Below are 22,578 nucleotides of genomic sequence, written 5' to 3'. Positions count from 1 at the left end.
TTAAAAATACATCAATATATTTGTCAAGAGGACAAATGGAAGAGTAAATGTTCGCTTTGACGTGTCTGTCCTATTTAAACAGCTGATTTGCTCATTACAGTTTTTTTTGGTATACAATCCACAACGCTCATATAGGCAAATTTAATCAAAATAAAATAATTAAAAGAAAACTCATAAATTAAAACTAAATCCATAAAGCGATGACATGATGAGAACCCCTAAAAGGTTCTACATTAAACCTTTTCTTCTAAAAGTGTATATATTAAGACAATAAAAAACTGCGAGAGAACCGTCAAACAGAATAGTTTTATTTTTCTCACTAAGTTTGACACATTTGAGGAACAGACTTACAACCACTCTCGCTTAACATTGTACTGCAATTCAAAACCATCGTACAGGCAAATTTTCTCAGGGAAAAAAATCTGTGAATCTGCCGCTCTGGATCAGAATAACAGGGACACCAATCCGCCGTGTGCCATATCACGTGATACATTTCTTTGGCAGAAAACACATACTTTTCCTTTACCTCCTGAGTTCCCATTTGATCTTTCAGTAGTTTAAAATTGTTGAATCAAATACAAAAATAGTACAGACTGTCTAGTTCAATCTAAGCTAGACGGTTACATAGAATAAATGCCTTCACGGGCAAACAAACAGAACATATCGAGAGTAGTGTATGGAGATTTAACGCACAGAAGTGTGCAGGTAGCATCGAATCCCTCCGACTGTACACTGTTCTCAGTCACATCTGCAGGCTCGTCCTCCTTGATCACGTCCGATGTGTTGTTTCCCAACCATTATGAAAAAAAGTCATAAGATCATGTCCATTTTGTTCAGCAGTGTAAATTGTTCCTATTGGCCAATTTATAAAGTTCAGCATGACATTCTGTTAAGCGTTGCAGCTTGCAATGCTAAAAAGCATTTATCTGTTCTTCAAAGTTCAAGGAAATATAAAACGTATTAGCCATGTGTTGGCTAATAAATAACACTCTTTATGTATATTATTAACACCCTGATCATAATCCAACCCGGCTTCAATCCTCAAAAGGCATGTACAGCATCATTTTAACAGGGTGAATACAGGTAAAGTGCAACACTTTCTGGTCATTTGTAATCACCTTTGTTTTTTTTATATAATATGATTCAAATGGCTACATTAATGTTAATGATGATGATTTAGCTTAAGTGTCCCTCTTCACCAGTAGTCACTCTAAATACATCATTAAATACATGTCAGACCATTGAAATCCCCCATCACATAATATGTTGTCAATTATATATTGTTTGATATTTATTTTTGAGTATTATGAAGATTTTCTACTTGCCTACTCTTAAAACTTCAATACTTTAAAAAGGTAATCATTTCAATTTTATATATTATTTCATGGATTTAGCTGCAGATATTCAAAGTCAAACTCATTGGAACATGATTTCTGCTATGAACAGCAAAAAATATCAAAGTAATTTGCCTCATGTGCAAACCCAGCAAGCAATAGCTGTCATTTCACCGTCTAGATTAACTGTAGACCTGATATAGTCCGGCTATGAGTAACCCACTTTTAGCCAAAATAACCTTGAATGTCGTTTTGGCTAAAATAACTTGCGAGATGTATGATATTCCATCATGTAAGCAAAGTCAACAGTGATTACAAGGTGTTTGGTTTCATTTATTTGACATGTTCTATGTGTAGCCTGTGCTTCTATTCTTGGGCTATGGTTAGATGTCTATTAAATGTTCACTGACCGGCCAAATTTTTCCTTGTTTTAGCCTAAACGTCAGGTCTGTGTTTGGATGGCTATTAGATGTCTTTTAAACGCAAAATTGCTTGCCGGGAATTCATTTCATTTGAAGCACTGAGTAATAAGTAAATAAATAACAAACATGATCTAAAACACTAAGCAAATTATGAAGAAAGAGATTTGATCATAAAGTGTGATTATTAATAAAATCATAAAAGTAGTTTCAGAATGCCATGTCACCATAACACAATGCTACTCTCAGGCAGGTGACATACACAAGGCAGCGGTGTGTCGTGAACTTCATTTTAGTCATGAAAACCCTTAAATACCCTCTCCTTTTTAAACTCCTCCTTTACAAACAACACTGCATTGGTGTTTCACAGTAAAAATCAGTTCGGTTTAGTTTTGTTACATTTCGCTAAGATGGTCTCTTTCAATTTTTGATGCAGTGATACCTTTAGCGTCTTTTCAAACACTTTCCAAAAATACAGTATATGATGTTGTAAACAGTCACGGTCAGTTTTCAGTAGATCCATATGAACAAAGCAGATCCATCCAAATTCTCTTTCATTTATAATATGCTAAATTTTAGTTTGTGTTTGTTAATATGTTTAGTCATTTCCACATGTTTTTTCTTCTGGGCCCTTTTTAAAAGGGCTGCTCTGAAGTTTTTGCTGACATTAAGTGGCACTGTCTTTGAGGAAATCCAAAAACGGTTTCCAAAGAGATCCAAACCTTCTTCTTACTGAGGGGTCTGTCATTGCAGCTCACTGTTGGCATTAGTATGATGATTCACTCTCTTTCCCCATCTTCACTGCTACCTTTAAAATAGAGGAAAAACACAACTTTACATTAGCTTTATATTTAATTAACTTATCACATATTATCGCATACAGTAATAAATGTCTAAAGCTTTTGGAGAATAAAAAAAGATTTTACTGTAGAATAAATCTGTTCAAAGACAAAATATGTGAAGCATATTCAAACTTAAAAAATCTAAACATTATGTACTTTAAACATGTTAATATAGTTTCCAATTTATTATTTTAATAATAATAATAATAATGTATACGGTTTAAAGGGGTCCTATTATCTCCTTTCACAAAGTCTTGATTTTCTTTTTGGTGTGTACTAGAATAGGGTTTCATGCTTGACTGTTCAAAAAATGCATTATTTTTCACATATTTTACATTATTGTAGCACTTCTCTTCCTAGTCAGTCTCAAATGCACTGTTTAGTTCCTGTTTCGATGAAGCCCCTCCTTACGAAATACGAAATGTGCTCTGATTTGGTAAGATGGCCCAGTGTGTTGTGATTGGCGAACCACTTAGAGCGTGTTTGTGAAATGTCACTCCCCTTACTATAACTGTGAGTTTCATCTGCTTAGGTGTAAATATTAACAATGCTGTCATTTTTGTCATACTAATTTGAGGCCGATTCAGACCCTGATAATGTTTACGAACAAGAAGATCGCACAGAATCTACAGGACTCTTTAGAGTGGTAGGTTCCTAAAGATCAGTGAACAGTCTTACAAAAGCAAGAGCCCCGTAACTAAACGCTTCATCAACATTGTAATGTTAGCTAGCAGGCTAGCGGAGCCACAAATAACAAATCATACATGTTGTGATCCATAAACAACTGCTTATCCCGGCGAAGTTTGAGCTGCTCAGTCTTTCAGGAGAAGCTTTTGTGCGTAGCAGCCATTGTACTCTCTTAGGTTCTGGAAGCTCTCCTCCGTAAAATGTGAAGCACAGCGATAAACGTTGGGGTTATAATGTTCAGGAACAGTGTTAAAAATAAATTTTAGCCACTTTTCTAAATTCATTCACCGTAGGAAGGCCAAACAAAGGGGTTTTGGAGCCGGAGTGGAAAAAAAAAAGCATCTCTTCAACATGGCAACAATACGCTACTAAATCAGGTGGGCTGCTTCGTCTTCTCTAGCACAGTTCAACCATGCCTTTCCCAATTTTTTGCATTATTCCGTGGGCAGGGATCATATAAATGAGTGACATTGTGACTCCACAAGATCGGGAAAAAGCATGTTGTCCCAACGAGCCATTTGTTGCGGTTCTTGAAATCAGTTTTCTGTTGAAGAGAATATCTCCCTTTGGAGTGGACTTTGAGCTTTGTAACCTTGCAGATCCTTTTTTATGTTCAAACAGCAACATTATACACAAACTAAAGTTGAAAAAGTGAAAAAGCATAATAGGACCCCTTTAATTGTATATTGTATATTCAAATGTTTTAGCTTCCGTTAATGATAAAAACACTGCTTCAAACGTGCTGTCTTACCTCATGCAGAATCCATATCTGAATCCGAGACATGTGTAATGGAGAAACGTGACACATTGGATGGAGAAATGGTAAAACGAGAGACTTGTGCAACAGGTTTAGTGATGCCGGTCGGTAGGCTCGGCTTTGCAGTGATGTCCGGAGACACCTCGGAAGATGTGGGAAGGGGCAACAATGGGAAATCATCTTCCCATTCAAACCCTGCACCTAGGATCAAAGACAAAGAAGGATGGTAAATAGATAGTGTGATAGATACTTAAATCTTTTGTGCAGCGAAAAAAAGAAGCTTACTCTCTTCTGATATGTTTCCATCAGAAGAGTCATCGGAGGCATTGACTTTTTCCTGTTGGTTTTGCACTTTACTCTTTGCGCTCGATTTGCTTGTCTCTCCACTCAAGGGAAAACTGTGATCTGCCAACTCTCTGGTTGGACTTTCCTGGAGGCATTGACACAAAATGTTATGATTAAACTTCAAAAGTACTCAAATGTGATTTAATATGTCATCAAAAACCGTCTGGAAATATCTGGACAGTACAAACCTGGTCAAACAGAAAGACGGTGACATCATCGAAGAATGACACCACCTTCTTTTTGCTTTCCATTTCATCAGACAGTGAATCACTGAGCACCACTGGCATCTTAAGTAGACTTCTGAGTTTGTGTGCATCACTGCAATCACTCACAATAATAGGAACGGTCAAGATCTCATCCTCGCTTTCTTCGCTCTGCTCCTGGATGCTGTATGTGCGCAGCTCCTCATCGGATTCATCGCTGTCTTCAGAGTCACCATCTTCCTCATCTGCCTCCTCTCCATCTGTGGGAGATACCTGTCCTTCTAATGGAGGGGGAGGAGAACCAGAACGTATGGAGCTTCTTTTACGTCCTCCTTCTTCACAGTCCTTCCTCCTGGATTCCAACCCCTCATGTGTAGAGAAACTGTTCCTTTCTGCTGTTTCCTTCTGAGACGCTAATTCCTCTTCAGACAAAATAGTACAGCCCACATCTTTGAATATGGCCGGTTCATTCTCATCAATGAGGACCTCAGAAATGGACTCAATTTTGGTGTTTGCAACGTCGCCTTCAGAAGTTACTTGGTCAAGAGTCAGACTATCTTCAATGCCAACTTGTGTGAAAGAGTCCTCTTGCTTTACATCAGGACCAAGAAAAGTATTTGAATCAGATACTTCAGATTTTGGTGGTGCAAGTTCTGCAGAAAGATCTGAATCTATACCAAGATTTTCATCATCATCATCAAAATGATCTTTTATGGCAGACACTTCATTACCAGGAGGTGAGAGGTGAGAGACACTACAGATTGTGTCGCAAGCAGACACACCTTCATCTATCTTAGATGGAATGTTTGAGGTGGAATCATCAGCCTTTTCTGGAGTATTTTCATGGCCCCTTGTAGATGGCATACAATATTCCTCTCCCTCTGTCTCCTTCTGTGGAGGAAGTAGCTCCTCTTTATCTATAATTTCCTCCAGTCCATCTTTCTGATCATCAAGTTCATTGATGTCCTCTTCGCTTTCTTTATCTTTCCCGGCATCATAGTCAGAGAAGTAGGCCGAATCTCTGTATGGAGTTTTCTCACTCAGTGCTTTCAGCTCTCCATCACTGCTCTCAGATGTTGTAAAGGCCATTACAGTATCAACATTGCCCTCTAGCTTGTCATCCTCTTCCATTTTAATCTCTTGTTCTTCGCTGACAAAGTTAGTCCCAGATGTTACCTTTCCCACTGGTTGGATAAAAGCCTTGGAATCTTGTAGCTCATGGGGTTCTTTTAGGACAAACTCTGGAGATTCATTGTTTTCGGTGTCATAACCACTGTCCACAGTCTTGGGAGAGCTTGATGGGTGGATGGAGGCAGGGCTGAGTGTCTCACTAGAACATGCTGTAGATGGTATGTCAATGGAGTCCATGGAATCAGGGGTACCAACCTGCTTTTGTAATGACTTGAATGTTGGATTGGCGTAGTCAACATTTTCTGCTTCTACTGTGAATTCACAAAAAATACCTGAGGTTACATCAGTGATGTCATCATCACTGCAGTCATCGATCTCTACCAGGCTGATACTAGAGCATCCACGGTCCACACCGCTGTCCGCTGTCTTACTCAACTCTGACTCTGGCTCTGATTTGGGTAACTCTGATAGTGAATTTTTCAACTGTGAAGGGATGGCAGTAATTTCAGTTTTAGGATCTGCTGGAGATGCATCTTGATGCAAAGCTTTTTGTTGTTTTAAGTTGGTTTCCACAGCTGCAATATCCACATATTGCTCCGAAATGTCAAACTCTTTGGCTCCTTCCCTTGATGACTCTATTTTGGAGACTATATGTCCAGCAGATAAAGGTGCTTGGCCTAGATGTTGGTTTTTTTGGGGTAATGTCATGGTTTTCCCTGGAATACAGTCGATCATGAAGCAGTTCCTCACTAGTGTTCCTGTTAGAGGGTCTACAAAATGTGAACTGCTCAAAGCTTGACAACATGGTACAGGATATACTTCAGCCTCTCTGGGTTCATGACACATATGGATATACGAGTTGCACTCGGGTGAAGGGTTTGAATTTATGTGTCTTCCATGCACCAAGCAAGTGTTGCTTTTGACCGCTGTCTCTAAGTAGTCAACAGGTTTAGCCATATGGTACGGCAGGGTCTGCTCTTCTGGCCACGTATCCTCAATGTCTGTCATTGGCATAGTGTAGTGGAAGTCTGCATACGAATCCTGGAGACAAGACCCCTGCCTCTGATGCAAAGTCATTGTGTTTTTATTTGCTGGATTGCCGGTGGACCAGCTTCTTCCTCGTCTCTCCACAAAAATGTCTTCCTCTTCATCAGAGTCGCTGTCATCTCGTCCTACAAATATAGCACCACCTGACGCCATGTCAATACAAACTGAGTGGCTACCTGGCATTGTTTTCCTCAAGGAGCCCATCATATCATAGTATCCACCTGTAACATTCTTTCCTATAATGGAGCCTTGGATGTTCTCCAAGTAAGGATCAGCATAGCCTTGTGGAGGACTTCCAAGTGATGGTGAGATGCCTAAAGGGTCCTCCAGTTCCCCAAGTGCCTGTCTCAGGCTTCGAGACCCCCAGCTCTCGTGTGGAGGCTGTGTTGGGTCTCGTATCAGGTAGTGCTCCATCACCTTAGGAGGTGATGGTTCATAGTAGTAACCTCCATCCCTGTCTTTGTATGAGACATAGTGACCAGACTCCCATGCCCTAAGGGGGCTACCATGTCCCAAAAGAGGCTCCATAGTTAAAGACATGGCAGGACTGGTATCAGAATCATAGGCACTACTTTTATGGACATCTGCTGACCAATAAATGTCTGGTTTAGCTTCCGGGGGACAAATTATACACTCCCCAGAGTCTCCACTACCTGTTAGAAAGCTTCCACTGCTGCCCCCGAACTCTGGACTGTAAGCACACATGGTGAAGTTCATATCAATATTGCTTTGTATTGGTTCCTCAATGCGGATATAGTATTCATTACTCACTGGTGGACTATGGGCACTCAGGACTGGTACCACGACAGGGGTATGTAGTGGTTTGGACTCATAATATGAAGGAGAAACCCCTAGGGCGAGTCCTTCAACAGAACAGCCCCCCACTATTCCGCCTGGAGGGTAGTAGACCTCCTGACAATGGGGATTGCTTTGACCCAAAGTGCCTGTGGTGGACGAGGAATGATAGTGCTGTTCAGCCTGTGCCTGCTCCCACTTGTACTCAAAGTTGAGGCCATGGCTGGTTTCAGTAACTGTAAGGATGTCATCTCCAGATTCTGAATGGTAGCCGTCTCCAGTGGGGAACTGCTCCAGTAGGGGAAATGATGAAGTAGTGGATGAAAGGGGCATGTTGATTGCAAGTGCACCAGCTCCATGGAGATTAGCATGACTTGTGTTTGGTCTCATGGAGTTCCAGCGTCTCTCGAAGTCTTCCTCTGCCTCACTGGCTCCTTTGGCACATAGATAACTAAGCAGCAGATGAACTTCTTCTGCATTGGGCCTCTGGTCAGGCTGAAGCCAACAGAACTGCATTACTTCATACCTGGTAAAACAGAAACATAAACACATTTAAGGCAAACACTTCGAAAAATACACTGCAAAAATAACTTCTTAATGAGCTTATGATCTATTTTTCAGTAAAAATAAATATAAAAATTCTTAAAACAAGATACATTTACTTGAGAAGCAACAGCGCATAAGATATTACATTTGTTAATAGTTTGCATTTTAAATATAATTGTATTTTTTTGTACGGCTTTTTTCACCTGTTTTTAATTTGTTTACATTTGTCAGGGGTGGCTGCTACATACAAGTGCACAAAGGCAAGGATACCATATCCAATGGATACATAGGAGAATCACAGGGGAACACATCCACATAACTTAGACGTTACAACATTCTTTTTACAGTTTTTTTTTACATTCCTTTTTCAGTTTTTAAACAAAAATCTGACCATTAACTAAGACAAAATGTATTTTACATATTATTATTATTATTATTATTATATTCAAGTTGTCCGGGGTAGAATTCCTGGGGGGGTTGCTACGTTGTGGAATAAAAAATATGATCAGTTGGTCAATGTTATAAGATTGGGAGTTGATTGGGCCATTGGTATTGAGCTGTGTTGTAAGGACAGGAAGATAATAATTTTGAATGTTTATACGCCATATGAGTGCATATATAATGAGGATGAGTACCTCAGTAGATTGGCATTTACATGTCTTTTATTCAGGATAATTCATCCACCTGCATATATGTTTTAGGTGACATGAATGCTGACATTACTGATGCAAACTCTTCATTTGGTAATCATTTAATGCAGTTTTGTACAGACAGTGGATTAATTTTATCTAGTAAGGTACTATTGCCAAATGATAGTTTTGTACAGTGGATGCCCATGACTCCATTGAGATAATGAAGATTGAGTATGATCTGGCTACTACGCACTATACCGGTGTTGTTGCCTGTGGACAATGGCATTGATGTAGAGAAAATAAATTGGTCAAAAATTTCTAAGAAAGATCTTAATAGGTATGTTGATCATTCAGATGCTTTGCTGGGCAATATTGAGCTCCCAAAAGATGCCTTATTGTGTCGGGATATGAATTGTAAGAATGTACAACACTGTAAGGCTTTATGTTCCCTGTATGAAGCTATTGTGGAGTCTCTCAGTATTTCGAGTAGGCCTCTATATAAGCCTAGGAAAAATTTGTGCATTGTTAAGCCAGGGTGGAAGGAACACGTAGAAGAGCTTCCTGAAGAGGCCCGTAATGCTTTTAAAAAATGGGCTGAGTCAGGCAAAAGTAGGCATGGCCCCTTGTTTGAAACAAAAAAAAGCACTAATGCCAGATTTAAATGTGCACTGCGCTATATTAAAAGAAATGAAAACATTATGAGGTCTGATTCACTGGCATGGAAGCTGCAAAATAATAATGTTAATGATTTCTGGAAAGAAATTAAAACTATTAATAATTGCAAAACATCTCTTCCGTCTAATATAGATGGTGTGAGTGGTCCTGATGAAATTTCACAGTTATGGCGGAAACATTGTGAACTACTAAACTGTGTAAAAAGTAATCTGTTTGTGGTGGATAATGTGGAGTATAATGATGATGTTGTTATTACTTCTTCTGAAATCCATGAAGCAATATTGAAGCTAAGAGATAATAAGGCATGTGGTCCGGATCATATTACAGCTGAACATCTTAAACTTGCCAGTAAGAAACTGTGTCCTCTGGTGGCTATGTGCTACACAGGGTTTTTTGTTCATGGAGAGTTACCTGATTCTATGCTGTCTGTTGAGCTGGTACCTGTTATCAAGGATAAAGTGGGGAAGCTGAATAGCTCAGATAACTATAGGCCAATAGCTTTGGCCAGTGTTATGTCAAAAGTGCTGGAGACAGTTATTCTGTGTAGACTTGAGAGGTACGTCCTGTCTACGGATAATCAATTTGGTTTTAAACGAAAACATGGTACTGATTTATGTATTTTTGCACTAAAGGAAATTTTAGATAGATATAATAAACAAAATTCCACAATGTTCTTGTGCTTCATTGATGCTTCTAAAGCATTTGACCGTGTTAATCATCAAAAATTGTTTTTAAAATTGATTAAAAGTGGGGCCCCAGGTTTTTTGATTAGAATCTTTTTTTGTGTGTGTGTGTGTGTGTGTGTGTGTGTGTATTACTATGTATGTGTTTTGTATTGTATTATGGATCCCTCTGGGTCTGAAATAAAGTTTATATATATATCTAAGATACAATCTATAAAAACAAGTCTTAATATCTAATGCAGTGTTGGTCCTCTAGTAAATGTATTTTATTTTAAGAATTTTTAGAGATTATAACTGGAAAATTAAAATATTAAATTAAATATTAAAATATAGAGTACATTGTGTCACAGTGTTTTGCAGTGTACACTTGATCACATCTATGAAAGAAATTTGATCACGAATTTAATCTGAAAAGAGAGAATTAAAATAGTTTTAAGAGCAAGGACTCCAAAGACAAGGGTGAAAACTGAAAGGCTCTAGCGAAGTGAAAATTCAGGGCTCTAACTCTAATGGTTAATGAAATGAGTAAGAAGAGCAACATAAAGTCTATTAGACACCCACCAGCGGTCAGCAAGAGGGTACTTAAGAAGTGGCTTGGGCAGCTTCAATTGTTGGTCCTTCACAGCATAGCTGAGAACTTGTCGGTCTGAATAATGGCGGTACGGCTGATTCCCCAACTCAAACAGCTCCCAGATGGTTACACCAAGTGACCTATGTGCAGAGAGAAAGTACAACATATTCTGTTAACTAATAGCAATTAATGCATAAATCAATAATGACTTGTTATCTATCTAGCCATATAGACACTACAATAATGTAGGCTATTTAAGAGGTGGTGTGTTCTTCCTAAACAGCCTAACTGCAAAAAAAAGGCCTACATTCAACATTATATTTATGTTATAAAATTAGCTATTTTTGATATATTTAAATTTGCAAAAATGTGCTATTTGTTGTAGCATTGAGTAAAGGTACAGACCAGATGTTGCTTTCCTTGGTTTGGTCCACCACTAGCAAGTTACCATGAACCTCATCCACAAGTTCAGGGGCAATCCAGCGTAAAGGAATCCAGGTCTGGTCTGATGTCACAAAGTAGTCGTCCTAGGGATAAACAGATATGAAGAGTTTTACTTTGAAAAGTAAATTAATGTAATCTAAAATTCATGTTTATGAGTTTATAGATATTATATATAATATAATATGTTATAATACTTAATAATATTATTAAGTATTATTGTTATTACTATTATTATAATAATAATAATAATACTTAATAATAAGTTTATATATAATATAATATTATATATATATATATATATATATATATATATATAAACTCTATAGATAATTTTTTTATAGATTTAAATGTACATACCTTGTACTTGCTGTGCGATAGTCCATAATCTCCAATCTTGACATTTATGTCTGATGTTAGCAGGCAATTTCTTAAAGCCAGATCACTGCAGAAAATCAGAGCAACATAAATAAATAAACATATGATAAACACCTTCTGAAAATAGAACATGGCCTGAATGTTTTCATCCCACTAGCTAGCTCAAAAGATAACTGGATGTTATTTAATCAATTGGAACCATGCACAAAATGTACAAAGTAGGACAGATGCAGTGCCAGAAATAGCAATCATTTTACTAGCATTATGATGTTACTTTCCAAAAATAATTCTCTTGTCTTCAGTAACCTGTTCAAAGTATCTTGGCAAGGACATGTTGAAGTTGCTTGAAGAAGTGTGGTGACCCCCAGCAACAAAATCACTGATGCTGGAGTGGAGTAAAGACACTCAGGCAGCACCAGGAGATTGTTGCAGGGAGAAACCATGAAACAGGAAGCAGGGAAAGCAGATATCCACACTAATTAGCTTCATACTCATACTTTAAATCTGATGGCATTCTCCCAATAGTCTATTTGAGAATGATAATAAAGGTTGTGATGATAACTATTACACAGTACTTCCTAAAATGAAAGGATTCAAAGGTACTCTAAACAAGAATTTGCACATTAAAATATAATTTTATACATTAAACTATGTATGAAAATGTTGGCTGACCTATGGGTGAAGTTGTTTTTGTGAAGGTGAAGCAGGCCTGAAGTGATCTCACATGCCATTCTCTGAAGCAGTAAGGGGTCAGGGGTCAAGGAATCTGCTGCCCGGCAGCTGCGCAGGTAACCTTTAACATCACCCTGTTATCATGGGAAAACAAATGCTAAAATACAAAGGTAAGGTGTAAATTTAAATCAGTATCCATAATCATCAAAAGAGTGTGCTGTCAGACTGATTTGCCTCAGCTATCCACTGGGGGGAGTTATATAACAAGACATTTTTAGGTCAGCAACATTTGATGTTGTTGCTAAGAGTTGATCTGTTGACTTAAATGATGTAGCACATGTGACCTAGCTAAGCAATACCAGGAGAAGAATGATATAAAATAAAGAAGCACACTATTATGTGTGGCTCTTGCATATAAAATAAAGCACAATTACATGCAAAACAAGCAGTCACAATTGCTATATGGTTGCTATAGTATTATGAGGGGTTTCAGCACCTTGCTATGTGGTTGCGAGGTAGTGCTCTAGGTAGAATGTTCTAGGTGGCTGCTATGTGGTTGCTTACCAGCCCAATTCTATAAAGACTACGATATTCTGGTCTCTAGATATGGACTATGGGATTTTTATCACCTGTTTTATCATCCACCAGATAAACGAATATTCAACACAGTAACTTGCGTTACTTATTTGAAAAAGTAATGCTTTACTTTACTTTTTACTTGAAAAAAGTAATCTGATTATGTAACTCACGTTACTTGTAATGCGTCACCCTCAACACTGCTTACAAAAAGACACTTCTTTCCCTCAAATTCACTTGATTTGAGGTATGAATTGTGTTTATGAGATAAGCCAAAATTTAACACTTTAGGTTTTAGAGAGGAAAAAAACACAAAAATTCTAAAATAAAATAAAAGCAGAAAAACAGAGTTATTAGACTAACCAGTGGGCAGAACTCCATGACCACTAAGTAGGGTGTGACCTCTGTGCACTGAGCGAGGCATTGCACTAAAGCCGGATGCTGGAGAGACCTGAAGAAAGAAAGTCATACAGGTTTTGAACAGCATGAAGGTGAGTAAATTGAGACAACTTAGGGTTCCAAAACAACACTGACCCCACTGACTTTTACTGTATGGAGAAATAAAAAAAAAAGGAAACAAACAGAGACATTTTTCTAAATTGTTCTTTTGGGTTATACTACAGAAAAAGATAAAATAATAATAATAATAATAATAATACAGTATATTTTTAGAAGGACAATGACTCTAGGAGGGATTTGAACCTACAATTAAAACATCTCCTTATTCGTTCTTGCAGAATAAATTAAATAAAAGATATAAATGAAATGCATGCAGTGCACGATTTGTTTACCGGTATGGCCGAGCCTCTTCCAGGAAATGCATCTGGTCCTGGACACTGGCACTGGCCTTTAGTTCCTTCACCACCGCCTGGGTACTGCTGAGACCAGAGTGAACCTCCCCCAACAATATCTGAGAATAACACCCCACAGACACACATATACACAAACACACAAGGGAAAGACAACAGAAACACACATACAGGTATGAACAGAGGGAAAATGGACAACACACACAATTATGGACAGGGTGACACAGATAGACACAAACAGATGTGCACAAGAAGGAAATGGGCACACAGGAAGGAAGAAAGGAAGGAAATCGAAGACAGACAAACAAACCCAAAAAGATTTAAATCAAGTCCAGGAATCATGCGAAAAGTTGCTCAAAGGGAAATGCAGAAAGACGAAACAACACAAAACCAGATGATACATTGGTAAACATGCAGCCACAGAGACACATACATACAGATGGACATACCCATTCAATGGAAAGTTGGGGTAATTGGGGTAGTGTGTGTGTGTGTTTATGTATGTGTGTTACAAAGACAAAGAAGTAGAGAGAAAGAAAAAAGAATGAGAATGAAAGAGGCACAAATTATTCCTATGAAATATTAAAGTGCTTCTGGAATTTACTGCAACACAGAAATTCTTGCAGGGAACAGTCAAGACACGAGTCCCACATCAAAGCTTGAGAATTACTGAGGCACGGCAAAGGTAACGCAGCGTGGAACATATTTTTACATCCTTGGGTCTAAACTACAGAGCTAAACCGAGCTACACCTTCGATCCGTAGCAGTACACGAGGGCATCCATGTCTACGAAGTGGACATTCAAAACAAATATAAAATAAACAATAGACCAACTAGACTTACCTTGCCAAACCAGCCATGTCCAATCTCCTTTATATAAAGCAAACTATGGCGGCCAAGATCTGTGGATCTCAGGAGCTGGACTAAAGGATGATTATCAGACAGAGACAGAGCAAGATATTAATTGGCAACATGGACCAGTGGCACAATCTGCCATTCATAAGCTAATGAAATCAAGAAAAGTTGAAAAAAATTGAAAAATGACGTAACACGGATAAAATATACTTCTATTGTGCAGACGATCAGATGTTCTTGCTTCTATTCAATTGCTGGAGAAGATGATCATCAGGATGATCATATGTTGACAATATAATATGATTTTTTTTTTTTTTTTATTAAATTAGAAAAAAGCAGCATTTTCAGCATTTGGATCCCTATTGCATCTAATACATATTAAATCCATTGCATCATCAAATAAGCAAATGTACTGTATAAAAACAAAACTGATAAAATACAGAAAATAGAAAAAATTCAACCAACGTAAAATGCAAAAAAAAAAAAAAAAAAGCACAATATGAATAAAGAGAAATTAGCATCATTAGTTAAACAATATTTGAACTGTTCCAACATAACACACCCTTAGTGCACAACAGCTTTGTAAGTGCATTACGTGAAGTCGCATCAAGATTTTCCTCCAGCAAAAAAAAATCATCCTCCAAATATCCTCTCCAAAAAGCAGTGAGCAATCTTCTGAGCAAGAGCGAGGTTAAACGGCACAAAATCAAATTCGAGAGTCTGTCTTAAGAGTTCTCGCCGTGATCTATCAAACTGCTTGAAAAACATTTTTCTGAAATGCAGAAGGCAGAGAAGGCAGGGAATGGATGAAGACTGCCGCAGTAGGGATAGATTTGACCAGTGATGTTCTGTATCCCGTCTGACAGATCCTTGTATATCTCTATCATCTCAAAAAGCCATAACAGTCCCTTTCTCTCATCTCATCGTGCAAACACACAGACAGTTTATTGTAAGGGTGCATGACATACTGTCTCACTCCCTGTTCTCTTTTTATGCAGCAGCCATATTTTACGCCCATGTGGCGTTGTAGAGGCCGTTCATTCTGCCTGCCCCCTCAGAAAGCCCTCGCTGGGGAGAATTGGGCTCTTTGTCATGCCGGCGGTGCTGCTTGGTACCACTGAGAGGATGGACACACTAATGCTATTATTCCTGAGGTTTCTAGTCTAAGTCTGGGAAAGCAAATGGCCGGTAAACAAATCAGAATGTTTGATGTGGGTGCGGGATTCGAAATATCATATTACAATAACTGTTGCAAACAGCCATACAGCATTTATGAAGAGACTGAAGATGTAGTTACAAATTGCATGGATTGCAATTACGTGAAATTAATTTATGAATCACATCAATGTGTATATCCATCATTAGCAACACAAAGCCAACAAGAAAGAAAGAAAGAAAAAATGTTTGGTCATTGAAATACAGCTGAAATAAAATATAAATATAAGATTAAAAATTAATCTTTAAAAGAATAAAAATCATCTTTAAGCTCATTTTGGTAAATAGTGCTTCAGGGAGTGTGCATAAAGGAGTGAATGAATGTAAGGAATGAAGTCGTACACAGAATTTGGACACCACTTTGAAATGTCCGACAACTGATATAGTTCACTATATAGGAGACAAGGAGCGGTTTCGGACACAGCTTTAGTTTAGTCAAAAAGACCAAATATGAACTAAATAGAGCCGAACAGGAAAACAATGAGGTCTGCCAACAGTATGTCAACAAAAATCACATCACATATTAGGATTTGCTCGATGTGTACATGAATATACATGAATGACTACTCTGCTTGCTCATTACCACAGCGCTGGTCAGTGATAGTGACACACTGGTCAGATGGCTGCTGGAAAATGCAGTCGTTGGGAAAATAATGGTGAGAAATCATTCCACTCTAACCAAATAGAATTATCATACATTATCAAATGTGTTTACTGCTGCTACGCACGTCTTGCTTTATTTGTCCCTCTGGTCTATTTTTCCTAGCAATGCAAATCAGTGTGATAAAGAGGGTGTGTGCGCATGTTATATATGAAATGATGTGATTTTTAAAGTATTCCCTTGCTCGGAGGTAGATGTGTGTGTGTGAGGGTGTGTTTACGAGCACAGCTGTGTTGGGGTGGATACTGCACACCAGAGTGCAATCCATGATCTGTTTGGCTGAAACCTCTCAAATCAGATGATAAACACTACAATTAGCTTCTTCATGTCTAACTGACTTCTAATGTGAAGAAAGACACGTCTGATTACAGACAGATGCTATCTGTGTCACAGTGATAGAGACCTGCACTTCCTGGCAGGAGGATTGTATCTGACCTCAACCTCATCCTTAAGGAGTGACATCATCTCAGCCATGCCTGAAACCAGGCTGTTTGTTACATTCTTACAGGCCCTGTAGATTATACCATAAAAGAAACCTTAGTGGGATTTTTACTTTGATGAATTAGCATTTTATCTGTCAGGTGGCAAAATACTGCGTCTATTATTCACTTAGCGCATAAATTAAATGCCATATTAGAGGGATGTGTGAGAGTTCTGATATGGATAACCACAACCTCTTAACCTCTGACCTTTACTAATCGCACCACATAGCTGTTAGCATCACTGTCAGACTATAATAAATTGAGTTGTTGTAATGGGAAAGAGGGAGACAGATGGATCGGAATGTACACATCTTCTCTCAGATTCCTCAGATTCCAAGGCACATTTATGTAGGCTGGCTGAGGCGGCATTATGCAACAGGCAGATGTTTGTGCTGGTCAAGACTGAATAAGGGAGAGAAAGATGAAAAAATGCTCGAGTGAATAACTGTTTGGATTTTAAAACAATTTGCTAGTGGGGTAAGAAAAACAAACTTAATTAACACAATATTCTATGTAAACACGTCTTAATCTTTAAGGATGTTTTTACTGAAAAACAAGACAGAAATGCAATTAATACTGAGAATTTGCACCAGTGAAGTGCACGCAAATCAAAGAACTCCGACTCCAGTCTGTCTCTCTTCAATGTATTTGCTCCCGCCAGCCATGTGGTCTCGGGTCAATCCATAGATTCCGATCCAGAGATACAGACAAAAGAATGAAAACTGTTGAAGGCCATATGAGAACCAAAGCTCATATTGTTCAGAGTTGTGCACTATTTGATTTGAAAATTCCAATTCAGTGTCTAAACAGTGTTTTGAACAGAACTGTATATATGTTTGAAATGCGACATACACTCTTAAAAATAAGGGTTTCAAAAAAGGGGTTATCGCAGCGATGCCGTGGAAGAACCATTTATGATTTATTTATGAAGAACCATTTATGAACCATTTATATACCATTTATTTATTCTTGGTTTGAAAAACATTTAAAAAATCTAAAGAACCTTTTCCCAATATAAATAACCTTTTGTGCATTTGAAATGTTCCATGGATGTCAAAGGCTCTTCATGGAACCATAGAGTGAATAGAAATAATTTGTATATTTCATCATTCTTATTAAATTAACTTAAATTGTGACCCTGGATCACAAAACCAGTCACATGTCGCACGGGCATATTTGTATACAATACATTGCATGGGTCAAAATTATTGATTTTTCTTTTATGCCAAAAATCATTAGGATAGTAAGTAAAGATCATGTTCCATGAAGATATTTAGTAAATTTCCTACCGTAAATATATAAAACATTTATTTTTGTAAGTGAATGCAGCACAATCGCGAACATAAATGGACAACTTTAAAGGCGATTTTCTCAATTTTTCGATTTGTTCGCACCCTCAGATTCCAGATGTTCAAATAGTTGTATCTCGGCCAAATATTGTCCTATCCTAACAAACCACACATCAATGGAAAGCTTATTTATTCAGTTTTCAGATTATGTATAAATCTCAATTTAAAAAAATTGACCCATGTGACTGGTTTTGTGGTCCAGGGTCACAATTCAGCTTCATGTAGGGTGAGGACAATTCAATTCAAATTCACACTCATAAATTGTAAGGTTAATAGTTGAATTTTTTATTTTGCATGGCCATTAGCATGGAACAGCTGGCCTGGCTTCTGAGGGTCCAGAGCAAGGCAGGGTTGTGGGACAGTGTGCATCCCAGAAGGGAAGAGTGGAGGCAGCAGCAGGGCGTTGGTCTCTTCTGGATTTTACACTGGAGAACTTGTGGGTTGGAAGTGAAACCAAACACATTAACAATATTCTCTGGAAAAAACAAAAAATTCGGTCCAGTCCAGAGAATGTGAAACCCATATGGGAGTTGCATAAGCGGGGTCAGAGCGGATTCAGGACTGGGAGGAAATCCTCAACAAGACCAATGCACTTTGGGCTTTCTTAAGTGCTATCACATCTGGTCTTGCTCATTTCAAAAGCTTCTTTTTAATAATCAAACTATGCGGTGTGACAAAGACCCACCTGACCGGCCAGGTTGTTTGGCGACGGGCAGCGAGACCTCGGTGAGAGGCAGGATGTAGACGTCGGGACCGGTGTGAGATGCAGGAGATGCCGGCGTGGACATGTCCGCTGGGTATTCCTCTCCCTCTGCATTCTCAAACTCCTACGGTAGCAATGAAAAACACAGAGGTCAGAGGTGAAGGTAGCAACTCTTGACCTGAGTGGGTAAATGTCATAAAGAAATGCCCAGGTTATTTTTCACCCCTAATTCAAAAAGATTATTTTTTTAATTATATTTTGCATAAAGAAAATGAACCTAGTTTTTAGAACTGTTGAGATTTTTTCATGACAAGAACATTTTCCCTCCAAAATGAGTTTCTTCCTCATGTTTTGTCTTTAGAAGAGATCCATGTTGTAAAATTATGTTGCTCAGCTCAATTCCAGCTTTGTGGGACAGATTCAAGGACCCTTTCTTTGTTTGTTAGTGTGTGTGTGTGGTCCTGGTAAACTGTTAAATTGGCAATATCCAAAATCCTTGTCCTTGTGGGACATTTTTCAGGCCCCATTAGGAAAACAGCTTATAAATCATACTAAATTATGTTTTTTGACAATTTAAAAATGCAGAGTTTAGGTTTAGGGGATATAATGTACAGTTTGTACAGTATAAAAAATATGATGTCTATGGAATGTCCCCATAAAACATGAAAACCCCAAATCTCTCTCTCTTTCTCTGTGTGTGCCTGTGTTGAGACAAGAATAAACAAGCAGTTTCTTTAAACTGAGAACAAACATCAGTGGCTGCATTATTTGCAGAGCTTTTAACCTGATTATTTTAATGAAATTAATATAAAAAGACCATTTAATGCTTACTGGAACAAATGACAATTTATTAAACAGTCCATTAAAGAGCATGTCACTATAATCAGATTAAATAATGAGCCATCAGTTTAATCTGAAGAGCTTCAAACTTGTACATTGTGTTCCAATGCGTTTTTCATCTCTTTATGGATGTGGTGAAACTACAAAGAGAGATGAGACAGTGCTAAGAAAAGACGAGAAAAAAACTTGGCAGGATCTAGAAATCGGAAATGCTCCTCCAGATGCAAGCAAATTTTCTGTGAACGCGAGTGCAGAGATATAGGGCTGAAGAAATGGAAAACAGTGACCTGGGGGGGGGGGGGGGTCACACACACTTAAAAGTACAAGCTAACAGACATATACACACAAACATTCAAGTTCCCCAATGGGCCCCATCGTCCACATCTTCACACGCCCCACACGGCTGCCATATGACCCGGCTCCTGATCTGCCCAGCACTAGGCAGCGCTACTGAAAACTGTCTTGATACAGACAGTGCTGAGATTCCCAATAGGACACGCTGTGATTTGAAAGGCCTGCACTATGTGTCGCCTAAAACCACATTGCTAAGCTCAAGTCACAGGATAAACATTCCTGCCAGCTGAATCGCACTGCATTTTTTATCACATCAGGCTAATAATCAGAAACATCTTCTCTGCACTGTTATACGCTCTGTAGAAGAAGCATCTTATTTAAGCAAGTACATGTCCATTCTAAGTATTTAGGGATTTTTCAATACAAGCCAACACATCCATCCAAAAACAATGCATTCGGCAATCATCTCTGACTAAATATTTTTATGGAAATGGCTCATAAACATCTCAGTAAAAACATATATTTTGTCAAACAATATGGGGTAAATTGTCACAATGAGTACCTGTCATTAAACAGTCAATTAAAGGCTTTCAAGCGACATTTAAACAGTCCAACAATTATGAAACATAACTAGCTGCAGAAATGGCAGAAATGTGAAAGGTAACCTTTTCTGTTAGTCAAAAGTAATTGTTACCACATATACCACATATTCTAAAACGTGATAACTTGCAGCAATTAAAATCCAAAATGACATTTTTTATATTAAAAAAATTATGATATCGATTTTTTTTTCTAAAGGAAAATTAAGAAATGATTCGAGATCCTTTTAACTAGATATTTGAAAGCAACATTCAAAACCACTTGAAGGGCAAACCAGCATTTATGTAATTGGACATTTGACACAAAGAGGCAAGTGGCACCGTGTGGCAACTTCCCCGTGTGACAACTAGCCCCGGTCTGCACATTTGCATGATTTCTATAATGGTACTGTACATAAAACATTTTCAGATTTTCGGCTTCAGATCATTCAATCTTATCTACTATAAGCTACACTTTTCATTTTATAATTAAACAGCATTTATTTTTTAAATATACTATAGCATAAACACCACTATTGTAATTAAAACAACCTTTGAAAGCTCTCTTCTAAAAGTGCAAAGATTTCATCAATTTCCCATCTTACCTGCCCTTAATGCACGTGTTAGATCTAACAGGTTGTGCTGAATCTTTAACTCTTCCCTTCCACCCCGTGAACCTGCAATGCTGGGCCCTTCACAGAGCACCTGTGAGGTGTCCACATGACCCCAGATGGATCCCTCACCGGACAGAGCATTAGGAACCAGCCCATGCTGCTGCGCAACCGAAGAGTGCAGGTCTCGAGAATACATCATGATAACTCTCCAGAAAACATACAAATAAAGAGCAAATAGATCCTCTACTTGAGAGAGAGAGAGAGAGAGAGAGAGAGAGAGAGAGAGAGAGAGAGAGAGAGAGAGAGAGAGAGAGAGAGAGAGAGAGAGAGAGAGAGAGAGAGAGAGAGAGAATGCAGGGAGGGGCAGTTCCTGTGTTCTTCCCCTGAGAGTGTGTGGACGGACCAGAGATTAATAGTAGTGCAGACGCTTCCACAAAAATGTGAGGCTGAAAAAAAAAAATAAATTCTAACAGGGAAAGGCTTTCACATTCTGTGCTCATGACATCACTCCTTTTTCTTCATCCTTCCTTCCTCACGCTCATTCTTTCTCACATGTGCATGACAGGCCCTTGCACAATGAGCATGCTCACATGTATGCCTGCATTTATCAACAAACACAGATATTAAAACAAGGGAAATATTCTAAACATGTTACTGTATATATGCATGTGCATCCATTTGCAAAGCTTAGATATTGCATATCTGCTTACTGTCTTTTTGAGCTGAGTACATCCCCGTTCGAATGTGTGAGGTCAGTCATTTTTATGAAATGTTTTATACAGCAAGGACATATTAAATTGATCAAAAGTGACAGTAAAGACATATATGGTGTTACAGATGATTTCTATCTCAAATAAATGCTGTTGTTTTTACATAAAAGAATCATGGGGAAAGAAAATTCACGGTATCACAGTTTCCATAAAAATATTAAGCAGCACAACTGCAACATTGATAAGAATTTTTTCTTAAACACCAAATCAGCATAAAAGAATGATTTCTAAAGGATCATGTCTTCATGACACTGAAGACTGGAGTAAAGATGCTGAAAATTTAGCTTGGCCATCACAGAAATAAATTATGTTTTAAAATAAGTTCAAATATATTAAAAAAAACTTAATGAAATAAAGAAAATTTAATATTCCTGTTTCTACTTCTTTCAAAAACATACAAACTCTAAACTTTTGAACGGTAGCGTAGGTGCATTGTGCACAAATACACCTAATTTCAGGCTTTTATAACAGAATCAAATCAATTGAATTCAACACGAACCCTAGAATAGAAAATACAATATACAAAACCAAATAAAATGTAGGTATAAAATGGTAACTTGAATCAGCAGGTTTATACACAGGGTCGTAATGCATTGAATTGTTACATCAATAAAGATCATTCATAAAATTCCTTTTTAAGCATATAATGTTGCAGTACATGTTGAAGTTACTAG

The 22,578-nt window shown here is 38.0% G+C and overlaps 1 protein-coding gene across 2 annotated transcripts; it reads right to left on the bottom strand.

Moving 5' to 3' along the window:
* Positions 1-286: 286 nt before the first annotated feature.
* On the bottom strand, positions 287-21,527 carry aatkb (apoptosis-associated tyrosine kinase b). Of its 2 annotated transcripts, XM_081392182.1 has the most exons (13): positions 21,126-21,527; positions 18,791-18,932; positions 14,387-14,466; positions 13,526-13,644; positions 13,098-13,185; positions 12,159-12,292; positions 11,469-11,553; positions 11,073-11,194; positions 10,658-10,807; positions 4,573-8,086; positions 4,325-4,469; positions 4,034-4,240; positions 287-2,561 (listed from the first exon to the last, which is right to left on the bottom strand). In XM_081392182.1, exons 2-12 carry the CDS (start codon positions 18,891-18,893, stop codon positions 4,035-4,037), a joined length of 4,746 nt encoding a protein of 1,581 aa, XP_081248308.1. In that variant the 5' UTR covers positions 18,894-18,932; positions 21,126-21,527; the 3' UTR covers positions 287-2,561; position 4,034. The 2 variants fall into 2 exon arrangements, with proteins under 2 accessions (XP_081248308.1, XP_081248309.1); XM_081392183.1 differs by lacking the exon at positions 14,387-14,466.
* Between the last annotated feature and the right edge of the window lie 1,051 nt (positions 21,528-22,578).

The sequence above is a fragment of the Scardinius erythrophthalmus genome, assembly GCF_964197995.2.
Source record: "Scardinius erythrophthalmus genome assembly, chromosome: 18".
Taxonomy (NCBI): Eukaryota; Metazoa; Chordata; class Actinopteri; order Cypriniformes; family Leuciscidae; genus Scardinius; species Scardinius erythrophthalmus.
Note: the sequence above shows the minus strand (reverse complement) of the source record. Positions and strands in the feature narration are given on the sequence as shown.